Source organism: Heteronotia binoei, chromosome 21 (assembly GCF_032191835.1).
Source record: "Heteronotia binoei isolate CCM8104 ecotype False Entrance Well chromosome 21, APGP_CSIRO_Hbin_v1, whole genome shotgun sequence".
Taxonomy (NCBI): domain Eukaryota; kingdom Metazoa; phylum Chordata; class Lepidosauria; order Squamata; family Gekkonidae; genus Heteronotia; species Heteronotia binoei.
Genome location: NC_083243.1, coordinates 143,239,882 through 143,252,561, shown reverse-complemented (window position 1 = coordinate 143,252,561; position 12,680 = coordinate 143,239,882). Strand labels below are relative to the sequence as shown.

At 41.6% G+C, this 12,680-nt stretch overlaps 1 protein-coding gene across 1 annotated transcript in view; it reads right to left on the bottom strand.

Moving 5' to 3' along the window:
* The window catches only part of LYVE1 (lymphatic vessel endothelial hyaluronan receptor 1), a 29,201-nt gene continuing 16,521 nt past the window's right edge, over positions 1-12,680 (bottom strand). Inside the window, exons 4-6 of the mRNA XM_060262066.1 lie at positions 5,338-5,610; positions 3,633-3,711; positions 1-1,155 (exon numbers count right to left, since the gene is read on the bottom strand). Coding sequence (XP_060118049.1) covers positions 972-1,155; positions 3,633-3,711; positions 5,338-5,610 — 536 coding nt within the window. The 3' untranslated portion in view covers positions 1-971. The remainder of the gene's footprint in view (positions 1,156-3,632; positions 3,712-5,337; positions 5,611-12,680) is intronic.

The following is a 12,680-nucleotide window of genomic DNA, read 5'->3' as shown; positions in this document are numbered from 1 at the left end:
TAATTTTCCATAATTGTTTATTGAATTGTACAGTGAGACAAGCATCCATAACAATTGGGATCCAGATTTGTTTTACAGATACTTCTGCCTGCTACAGAAAATTATGTAGTTAATATAGTAAATAAAATAACATGGTCTATTATGGCAAGATGAACAGGAACTGGGCAACCATCAGTTTTTAATACATTATGTTATATATAATTAATTTAAAATGGTGGTAAATATGACAATGTCTTGTTTAAAAAAACAGTTGTTAAGGAGAAGTTCTTGTCCTTTTTCAGGGTTTCACTACAATGTGTGTTTTGTTATATTATTGGAAAATCTCAAGGAAGTGAAGATAAAGTAGCTTGCTCAAAGTAAGACTGTTTTGGAAAAAATACGTTAAATAACTAGAAAAAAAACAACTTGTGTCTGCATCTTCTATTTTATTTCATCCTTTTAGAAAATCCTTGGGCATTGCTTCTTGATACACCAAACTTTATACACTGAGGACTGTCTGTGCAATCAGGGTTCCACACAGGAATGGAAGTGACCAGTCACATATATGACCTAGATAGAAGGCCTTGTTTAGTTCGGTTGGGGTCAACCCAAGATCTGGCATCAATTGTCCATAAAGAACACACTTGAGAATGGTGTAGACATTATTGTGAGGACAACTGTTCCTCCTTGTAAAATCAGGTATTATTCAAAGATGGTAGAGCTAATGTGGAAAAAAAATTGTACAGAAACAGACGTAATATTCATTTTGGCATTATCTACAGTTACCTATAAACCTTTATTGAAGGTATAAGCTTTCATTTCCTTATACCTTGAACAAAACTTTGTTGGTCTTAAAGGTGCCACTGGACTCAGACTTTGTTCTGCTGCTTCACATCAACATGGCTATCCAATTAAATCATTTTTAAAACATTTCCTATTTCTTCTTGTTCATTTAAAATCAGTCAGTTTTAATTGTCCTTGTATTTATTTCTTTAAACTTCTGCTTCCATACATTTTACTGATGGTTCAGGTTTCACTTGAAGTTCTTCAGCCTTTTTTCCATTCTTTGGATTCTCCTCTAGAATTTTGCTATTTGGCTTTGTTTCTTTGATGTCCTTGGTTTCAATTACTTCCCTTTTCTCTTCCTTTCCAGAAAATGGAAATGTTTGCTTGTATCTTGAACAAAACATGAATGCAAATTAGATTAACGAAAACTGCCCTCTTTACAAATAATGGATGAGTGTGTGTGTGTGGGGGGGGGGCAAGTTGCTTCCCTGTACCAGATTTTCTTCAGAAGGTCATCTGTTCAGTCGCACTAATAGGCTATGCAACTGTGCAGAGCTTAGATTTTGAACATTCTATAGCAGGGGTGGCCAAACTGCAACTTGGAAGCCACATGTGGCTCTTTCACACACATTGTTTGGCTCCCAGAGGCTGAGGAGGAATGCAGGCTTACTCTGAAGTATGTGTGCTTAGTATCAGTGCTGACCCATAGGTAGGCGACTATTTCTGCCATGTGTGAAGTGGGAAAGCAGGGGGAAACTGGCAGGCTTGCAAGCTCTTCTCCTGCACCACAGAGGTTGCCTGGAGACCTGGAGTGAAGAAAGAGCACAAGAACCCAGAGAGCCACTGGAAGGAGGGACGAAATTAAAGAGGGTGGCACCAAGTCTCCTTTAGTTTTATAGCTCTTGTAGGAGCTGTATTTACTAACCTTGGTGTCAAGGCATAGGGTGTTTTCGCACTCACCTTCAGCCGGCGCCGCGACCCTCTTGACGACGGAGGATCTGTGCTGATTTCCCACACGAAGCGCTGGAGCAACCAGAAGAGCCGCCAATTTCCGGCGCGAAGCCCGCTCAAACGTAAATCGCCAAGAAGCAGGAAAACGCTTGAGCGGGCTTCGCGACGGAAATTGGCGGCTCTTCTGGTTGCTCCAGCGCTTCGTGTGGGAAATCAGCACAGATCCTCCGTCGTCAAGAGGGTCGCGGCGCCGGCTGAAGGTGAGTGCGAAAACACCCATAGAGAAACACATAATGATGCAAATGGTGGTCAGTGATTTCTATGGTACATGTGTGTTTCCTTCTCCCACTGGTGCCAAAAAATAATTCCCTAGCCTTTCCTTATGCTTGTTTTATGGGGACTGTTATTCCCAATTTTTAAAAAGTCTCCTAGCATAGTTGTGTTGTAAAGTGCATACATATGTATTTTATCTCTCTGTGCAAAGACTATATTAAGAATTTTAATAAAGACATGTATGCAATATTTGTTCATGTCTTGTGGTTCTCAAACATCTCACGTTTATTCTATGTGGCTCTTATGTTAAGCAAGTTTGGCCACCCCTGGTCCGGAAAATCAGTCTCTTCCAAGAACCCCTGGAGCTAAAGAACATGAATTCCAGAACATTTAACAAAAGAACATTATTTAATTAATGGGATGTATTCTTGAATGGGCAATTTATGTCTTGAGCTTTGATCTGTATGAAGAAAGCCAGTTTGTACTTCAAATTTAAAGAGATCCAGAACTGTAAAATGGATGGAGCTATAACAGTATTACCCTCTGTGCTGTCTGCTTATAGAAATATATTTGCCTTCATTATGCTCATTGTGTATATTTTTAAATAAAACAAAGATTAGTAGGTCACAAAAAACTTCCAGTGTTCCCTCATCCAAAGAAAATTAAACCTGTAACACTGTCCCTGGAATTTCTTGTGGTTTAAGGAGGAAGGATGAAAGTAAAAATATAAATGGATGCAAAAACAACTTAAATTATCATTAGGATGCTGCACTGCTAGCTCTGCCTTCTTTCTGCCCTCACATGTGTCACATAAATACTAAAAAGCATCACAATTGCGTAGAGTCATAGGTTTACCATTGGAATGGCAAAACTAATGACTGTTGCTGTGGCTCCAATATTCTGGTTTGGTACTGGAGTACTGCAATGCTACCAGCTTCAAAACTCTTAGTGCTTGGTTCACTTATGATTATTTAAATTATTTAAAAGGTCAAGTATTAAGGAGTACTGTATAAGAATTTAAGAACTTTTGCTTTGAATGACTGTACACTAAGTTGTGCTAAGTTAATCAAGAAAGCCAAAAAGTTGTTTTAAAAGAAAATTTGTTGTAAGATTATGGGTTGATTAACACTCTTCTTCCATATGTAGAATGCACATGTGGTGAGACACATGGATGGACATCAGGCTACTAGGGTACCTCACTGTGTGGTGAACATTTTATATTGAACAGATACCAATGCATGTAAATTCATATATGAGTACACCCAGGGCTTTTTTTATAAATAGAAAAAGCCCAGGAGGAACTCATTTGCGTACTGGGCCACACCCCCTGACATCAAGCCAGCTGGAACTGTGTTCCTGCTCAAAAGAAGCCCTGAATACACTTTATCTGTATTGTATATCTGCTGCATAAAAGGAGTGGATAGGTTGTGGTAGGAGGGTATTTTTTGCCAATGAATGTATATGCCCAGACATTACTCCAAGATTGCATGCAATAGGACAGGCAAATACATCCAAGAATATACATCAAGGCACAGCACGCACTAGTGATGTATCATAAATATAAACTTGAAAAATATATTGCCAACTAATTGGATCAGCACAAATGTGTTTGCACCAAATACAAAAAACCAAAACAAACTCACTTTTTAATATAGCAGACAGCTAAAATAACTGTAGCTACAAAGAAGATAAGTGCTAGAACCAGGAGAGCAGTTGGTATACCTAGAGACAACAACAAAAAAAGATACCTGATTTTAGAATCAGAGACTTTTTAGAAACAGAGACTTTAAAGGAGTACCCATCATTTCTGGTATTTCCCAGACTGGCCAGCATTCATCCCTGACTAATAGATGCCAATCCACATTGACCTTCTTTTTGAGGAATTACCTCTCCCAGAAGAAACCCTTGCACCATCTTGGGCCAGCAGATGAGGCTTTAGCTGTGATTGCTCTCTCAGTGAGAAGCTACCATTTTAAAGTGGTGCCTTACTGCTATTTATTTATTTATTTAAAACATTTATTTCCCACTTTTTAAAACCATGCAATCTAGATATTGGCTTCCCAAGTGTCTGAAACAATAATTCTATAAAACCTAACAAAAAGGATCAAAATAGCAAACAGGAACAGTACCAGAAACCTCACTCCACCCCAAAATTGGACCCAGCCGCTGTTATTTTCTTAACAAATCCTATAAATCTGCAGAAACAGAACTGTCTTCACCCATGGCACAAAAAAACACTTTTGTTGGCATTTCTTTCTGTTCCTGCTTCATCCCTTCAAGTTGGAAGTAGAAGGGGGGAGGGGAGAATAACAGCTAGAGAAGGTTAGCAGGCTGGGCACAGGAAATATCATCATCAATTCTCAATACAAGACTTTAAAAACACTTGTTGAACTCATTATCTTTATACTGAAATTAAACTCTATTCCTTACAGCTAGGATCATAATTATTTAGCTTGGATCTATTTTCCTTCCCCTGAAGCAGTAACTGTTAGTCCGTCAACCAATAAACTGGTTGGCCACATTGTCTCCCTCCCCATACATACTTCCAATGACCAAAAGTCATAGTAGAAACCCACTAGCAACAAGAAGTGCCTCTATGCTATATGAAAATATGACAAAAGTGTCCCATGTCTTAAGCGACAAAGGTTCTTCATTAGAAAAAAATGCAAACAATCTAATGCACTCAACTGGTGGGCTGCAGGGCAAAATACTTGCTGAGTTCTCAAACATCATTTATACACCCTGCTCCAGATTGGGTCAGTGGTAAACATTTTGCTGTTTTCAGTTTTGATGCAGCTCCTCCCAATCAGGTTATGTCTGGACTTTGTATGAATAGAAATGTGGAGACAACAAGGAGATCAGGGCTAATATTTTTTACTCGTGATGGGCTAGCGCTTCATGGTGAGGTTTGAAGAACCTACTATGATTAGTTTATATGTTACCATTCCTTTTCAAAAAAATTCCTTCCTAGTGGTACATCTTTCAGCTTGGTCGATATTACTTTTCAATATGAAAATTTGACTCCTCATTCTGTTTTAACATGGTAGCTCTTACCAATGCATCCAGTTAGTAGCTTTCCCCCCTTGCTATTTTAATTGTTAGATTTGAAAAAGAATCTCTCTTAAAATGCATATGGAATAAGGAATAGGTCTTTGCCTCTGCAGCTGATGTTTTCCTTTGCTTCTTTACCCACTTTATAAAAACCTCACACTTATTTCCGGTTTTCCCTCACTTCCATCTACACATCTTTCAGTGAGGCAAACAAACAAACCAGAACCCATGATGAAAAATACTAATACTCTCATAAATCTAAACCATATAAGCAAAGTTATAGGGTGTAGCTTTTACCGCCAAATATGACACCATCACTTTTAAAGGCTGCGCGGTTTGGGGATAGTGTGATTTCCTCTTCGTATCTTATTGTTTCTGTTGGTAACATGGTTTGAGTTACACAGATAACACGAAGCAATGGAGGAAGTCTTTTGGTTTGTTTTTCCTTAGATGTTCCAGCTTCCTTAGAAGTTTCCTGATATGAGAGAGCTGAAGTGGAGTTCATTTCTGTAGAGACATCTGGCAATGTAACTGTACTAGCTTCCGGAATGCAGGAATTAATCCATATATCTGAAAAGGAGTGGAGAGGAAGCAGTGTAATAAGTTGTACTGATGTTATTTGCCATGCAGCTAATGTCAGTTAAAATTTTAATGCTGTGGATATGTTTTCTAAGTGTACCAAAATGAATCAGTTGATATTTTAAACATATTTCAGAGCATCTTTTATCATTGTAATAGTTTATTGTTTAACCATAGGCCATAACAATAATCAAATACAGAGCAGTGAAAATAATTGAAGTGAACAGGCATCTTAAAATAATGTACCACATGTGTATCCATATAGGTGTGTTATAGTCTTGCTGCTGAAAGAGCAAATAATATTATATTCCCTACCAGGGATGTAATGAATTCCAATTAATAACTTTAATAATTATGGCCAAATCTATGTTTGCATTACCAACATGTGGATTGATGCTTACCAATAACTTCCAGTCTTACAAAATCCAAACCTCAGCAGACTTTACATTCAGTTTTGGTAGCCACAAATGTGGAAAAGGAAGCATCAGGAAATAGCCAAAATATTGTAATTCATTCTGAAATTTTAATGTGCCAAATGTAAAAGTCCTGCATTTTTCTTCCTATAATGAAGTATTATGGAATAGGAGGGTTAAAGTTATGTATTACGTATCTATACATCTTTCAACCGAAGTATTAAAAAGGTCCCAATAGTTGGTTACTCATCCTCCACTTAAGTGCTAGAGACTCCATTTGACTCAATTGCTTGATCCAGAGAGGCACAGAGGACTTCATTTATTCAAAACATTTATTAGCCATGTTTCTTTCTTATGGAGCTCAAAGCAACTTGCAACCAAAATAAAATACATTTGAAAATAAAAAAGCATGTATCACTGTTTCTAGACCTGACTGAACCAGGAATGGGCATAGCTGAAAGGTCGCTGAAGCAGGACAAAAACACTGTGAGTCACCACAGCCATCTGCTTTTTTAAGGGGATGTCTGAGTCAGGCTACACTCCTAAGCTGCAAACCTGGCTTTTGAAGGGGAGTGTAGCCCCATTCAAGACAGCAGATATCGCTAGTCCCTGATCTGCTTTTCTACTAACTCATAGAGTCTCTATCTTGTCAGGATTAGGTTTCAACTTGTTCACCTTTATCCAGCCCATTTCTGATTTCATGCATTTGTTTGGAACATTGACAACATCCTCAACTGACCAATTAACAGAAAATGACATTTCCCCAAATAATGTATAGTGGTTGGTGTATAGAATGAAATTGTGTGTCATAGACACCTACTGGATACTGTTTGAGAGGAGTGTACCGCTTCCAACTTGGTGTGAATTTCTTTTTTAAATTTAAGATTTTTTTTTAAAAGTGCTTGAATCTGTATGGTCACATAATGCTAGTAAAAGAAGCATATTCTTTGCAGTATCGCAGTATCTGAAAAGAAAGTGTACTCTTTATCTCTTGTGTCAGAATATGGATCTCTGCAGATACTTTTCAGGATTCTCAGTATGCCTCTGGAAGACTATTACATTCAGGGAATAAGAACCTCCTGGTCCTGGGAATGAAAATGATCTGGGAATAAGAACCTCCCGAGAGAGATCTGGCTGTTCTCAACTAGGGCCAGGGCCTTTTCAGGTCTGACCCCTGCCTGATGGAATGTTCTGCTGGAGGATGTTCATGCCCTGCAGAATTTACTATCCTTCTGCAGGGCAAAACTGTGAGGTTTTGCCAACTAACTCTCAGATAGACTTCGACTATGAAGACATAGGGAAACTTTATTGATATGTTACAAGTGCATACTTCTCCCTTGGGAAACTTCACCTGAAGTGAGCGCAATAAGCATGGACAATGTTAAGTAATTCAAAAAAGCACAGGCTTCCTCCCCACCTCCAAGACCTTTGAAGGTCTAACTATTTACAACACATTTCACAGAGATTCCAATCTGAAAAATGAAAGTCATCCTCTCCCAGATAGCCCCCACATTCCCAGGCATTGTAACATCTCCACAGGTGAGCTTGGGAGGGGGGAGGCAGGGCTGTCTTAATGCATGGGCCTGATGGGCACTTGCCCATGGGCCCCACAAGAATAGGGGTCCCATACTAATCTGTGTATGATGCAGTACTAATAACCAGGTATTGATAGTTTGTGAAAATGGAAAACCTGGAAACAGTCTTTTTCACAATTCTTTGGAATGACATGCTAGAAAGAATGAACAAAACAAGCAAGATCCTGCAGTCAAAGGATGTTAACATCCTTGTTGCCACAAATCTTGAGTCTATGAAAACCTATCTTTGGGAAACTAGAGATAAATTTAGTGAATATGAATTCAAAGCCAGGAGTATGTGTCCAGATAAGATTACAGTGATGAGAAAAAATGGGAACGAAAACGAAGTGTGTGTCTTACTAGATATGATGGATCATCAGCAGCAGAAGAGGTACTTCTCAGTAAAAGCGAAAAGTTCAAGGTAGCAACTTTCCTCCCTATTCTGGACACTTTAATCTTTGAACTGACAAAACGTGCAGAAACTTATTCACAGAATGGAAATCTGTTTTCTTTCTTCAGTGAATTGAAAACCATCGCTTCTGATGCACTGAAGAAAAAGTGTGAACATGTGGCTAATATGTATCACAAAGACATTAATTACGATGACCTTTTAAATGAATGTGAACATCTCAAGCACTAAATGGCTCTTGATGAAAATTGTGAGACTCTCCCTGCATTGTACAGAAAAATAATTTCTGACAATTTGAAATCTGTATTCCCGAATGTTGAAATTGCACTCAGAGTATTCATGTGCATGATGGTGACCAACAATACAGGAGAATGTTATTTTTCAAGACTGAAACTTATAAAAAATCAGCTTCGTAACACAATGGGGCAGCATCATTTGAACTGGCTTTCACTCATGTGCATGGAAAATGACATCCTGAAGACCAATGACTTCAAGCCAATAATAAAGCAATTTTCTGCTAAGAAATGCTGCAAATGCTTGTTATAATAAGAAATTCGTAGTAATTTCATACTGTGACATCTAATCTGTATGGCTTACTGAGTATTATTGTGTTTTTTAAGCCTGGTGTATTGTTCAAATGTTGATTAGTTGTTGCTGCACAGAATGTTTTTAATGGAAGTGCCAATAAAATAAATATAGATTTAATTTTATCGACCATTTACATTTTTATTCCTGTGAGTAGTTGTTATAGGAGCCCAGTACACTGCTTTGCCTGGGGCCCATAATGCTGGCCCATAAAGACATCCCTGGGGGGAGGATTAATAACCTTCACCAGACCAGCACATAGGCATAACCCAGGCTTTTTTTTTTTTTAGCAGGAACGCACAGGAATACCGCTGCAGCTGGCTTGGTATCAGGCGGTGTGGCTTTATATGCAAATGAATTCCTGTTGAGCCTTTTCTATTAAAAACTGCTATGTGAAACAACAGTGACATCAGGAGGGTGTGGCCTAATATGCAGAATAGTTCCTGCTGGGCTTTTTCTACCAAAAAAGCCCTGGGCATAACATTCAACATAGCAAGATAATGACACAAAACAAAACTTGACAGGAGACAGAATATGGATCCTGACAGTAAGGCAGAGATGTTCCACTGGTTGAGAACAGCAATGATACAGTATACAATCTGGCACTCTCACTTCCCCACCTTCTGCAACCCTTCCCCCCAGTCAGCTTTTGGAAATATTTTCCCACCATCTCAGGAAATGAATTGCTTTATTGTATTTTAAATTTTTAACATAATTATTGATTATTCCTATCCTGTGTAAATTGCTCCAAGCATGCATGCACCCCAGTGGGGGCAGATAGGGTAATGACCACCGCTAGGTGAGCACCTGGGGGGAAGACACCATGGAGAGAGTGAAGTCCACACTTCTTGGCTGATCTCTCTGTTTTTGAACCGCACAGGTACAGCAGGCCCTTCACTGGGATCCCAAAGGGCAGCCAAGTGTGAACAAGTAAGCAAGGCTTCCAGTCCTTCACCCCATACCTCCCCTGGGCCTACCTTAGTGGCACTAAGCCACACTGGACATGGTGTCACTCCCTCCCAAACCCAGCAACCATGGGGGATGAGCAGAGGACCCCCAGAACCACATGGATGCTGCACACCAGGCAGCCAGGTGCATTGCAGCCCACATGAGGCCGCTGCTGGGAGAGAGGGGTCACTGGGACAGCTGTGGACTAGGCTGCTTGCCTAGCCAGGTGGCAACACCACCCCCCAGCCAAAATCCTGTGGCAGCTGGCAAGCACCAATCTGTGTACTGGCAGATTCTGCATGATGGCCACACCCTTCTCTGTCCAGGTGATGTATGCCCTGAAGGCACTAACACTGTTCCTCTTTCATTACAGGTAGGTGCCAACAGGAGGAGCTCATTCAGTAGGAGCTCACAGGAGTGCAGCTCCTGGACCTTTCTGATGCCCCCCCTCCTCCTCCCCACCTATGCTGTCCATACAATAGTAGATGCAGCTGCATAACAATCCCTGGATAAGGAGAGTGGGCAGCCAGCCAGCCACCAGGAGCTTTGCCCCACCCCCTGAAGCCCTCATTAACCCCTGGAGAAGCCCGCACCACCCTTTCTCCACTTCTTATGTGATTTTGGGAGGTGGATGGCTTGCTGGTAGGCTTGCCAACCCGCCCCCCCCGCAGGGAGCGGGGGATCCCCCAATCTGAGGACCCCACCCTCGGCGGGGGACAAAATGGCTGCCATGTGTGACGCTCTAGAACTGAATTCTATGGAAACCATAGAGATGAATCCCAGAGCAGCTCAGCAGGAGTCCTCCAAGGAGCAACGCTCCAAGTTCCCTTTTGTGTTGATTGCCTTCACCAGTGACGCCCCCAGCCAGAACACAAATCTCCAATTGCCCATCTGCAGGCATTGACTGGAGAAAGGAATGGGCTCGCCCCACCTTCTTAGCTCCACCCATTCACAGCAGCTCTCATTTGGTGCTGGGCACTTCCTTACTGGTCACCTGCGTCCCTTTCCCAAACCCACAAGAGTAGCTTAGGTGAGTAGCAGCCATGCTGCTGCACCACTGAGCTGAAGGTTCAAGGAGGTAAAGCATTCTCTTTCTTTAGTTGGGGCAGACAGGCCGGGCTGCTGTTGAGTTCCTAAGTGGCCAGCAGGCCCTTGCTGGCCACCGTGCTTCTGCCATTGAGACCAAGGGTGGGGGAGAATGTATTAGGGTCCCTTGCCGTTGGCTGTTGCAGCAGAGCAGATTAGTTGGGACTCCAAGAGGCTTCGGATCTTTGGAGCCATGTGCTCCAGCAAGGTGGGAGAGTGTGGGAGGATCCTTGCCGGGTTGCTGCTGCTGCTGGGAAAAGCTGGAGTCTGCAATAGCAATGCAAGCTCTGCTGCAGTTAAGAGGGGTTTTAATTTTTTTTATTTATATTTGATTTGCCTCGATTTGCTGTTGGAGCTGGGGGCAGAGGAAAATGCAATTTAACCCTTTGCTTGGTGCTGCTGTGGCTTAGTCTGGGGGACTGGGAGCAAGGAGTCATGTGCTTGGGGGTGGGTGAGTGCACGGGTGGCCCGTTGGCACTACCGGGAAGAGTTGGGACTTGGTCACCATGGCATGCAGGCTCTCTGGGCAGGCTTCACTTTGCTGTCGAAGCTTGGGGGTGGAGGATACTATCGGGCTCGTTGCTTCACTGAGGCTGGGAGGCTTGGAAGCTTTTATTTAGAGCCATGTGCTCACTCGTGGGTGGCTAAGTAAATCGGGAAGAGTTGGGACTTTCCTGCTTAGTGTAGCATTTGGAGCAAGAAATTTCCCCTGCTCCTTTAAACAGGTTCCCTAGCTTCCCCCCCCCACCTTGGCTCCTCCCCTCCCAACTCAGTTCCACTTCGGCACCTTCCTTCCTTCCCGAAGTCTCTCTTGCTCCTCCCAGACTCAGCTTTTCCTCTTCCTTCCCCAGCTTCCTTCCACGTGGTCTCCCAAACAAACTTTTGCTTCTTCTCTCCCAACTGCATTGTAAATTGTAATTTTTTTTTCTCAGTGTAAAGGTGGGCGTGGGGGAGAGGTTTGGACCTGGACAAAACAGGGCTCCAGCAACAGGATTTCAGGGCCAGTTTTGAATTTAAAAATAAAATAAAATAAAGGGCACAGAAGAGGATTTTCCAGGGGAAACGTCTTGCACAGTGGAGGGGTGGAGAATAGAAAGAAGGCAGAAAAGCAAAGAGCTAAAAAACCAAGAACAGAAGCCTTTCTGCAGCATATCCTGGAAGGATGCCAGCCTCCAGGTGGGAGCTGGGGTTCCCCTAAAATTACAGGTCATCTCCAATTTACAAAGATCAGAAGGGGACAAGAGCTATTCTGTGCTAATCTCCAGGGGAACTGAAAGGATAAGTTATTTCTCTGTTTTAGAACCAGTTTGCTATGTACAGTCATGCAACATATCAGAGCCATGCAGAGCCTGCAAGACCATCCTTTTTCGAATGGCCTTCACCGACTAAAGAGAGAGACTGCTAAGTAAACTTACCATCTGTATAATAGCACCAGCATACTAATATTAATTTTATCGTTTTAGAATTTTATAGAATTTTAATTAAATTGTTAAATTAGTTTTGTCAATTACTGTATAATGAATGTATTGATTGTTGTTAGCCGCCCTGAGCCTGCTTCGGCGGGGAGGGCGGGATATAAATAAAACGATGATGATGATAGTTACAAATGTTTAAAAACAGCCTGTTGTGAAGAATATTTTCCAGCTATGCAAATACGTCAGAGTTTGGTCCTTGATGGCCCACAAGCCTGTTTAAAAAGTGGACATGAGACATATGCAAAGAAATAGTTTTTCATCTTGGATTTGGCTGACGGAGGTGCTAAGAGATTTCTTTATGCCAGTTATGGAATTGCTTTGGGACTGTTGTTGCTGTGAATCTAGTTGTGCCTTCCTTCTTTGGCAGCCTGTAATAATTCCTAGTAGGGGTCATTTTGTAGAAAAATAGGTGATGGAGCTCATCCAGGGATTGTTATGTAGCTGCAACTACTATTCAATGGACTAGGAATGTAGGTGGGGAGGAGGAAGGGGAACCCTCAGAAAGGTTCAAGAGCTGTGCTCCTGTGAGCTCCTGCTGAATTCAAGGCTTGATTCCTAGACATTTGTGAAC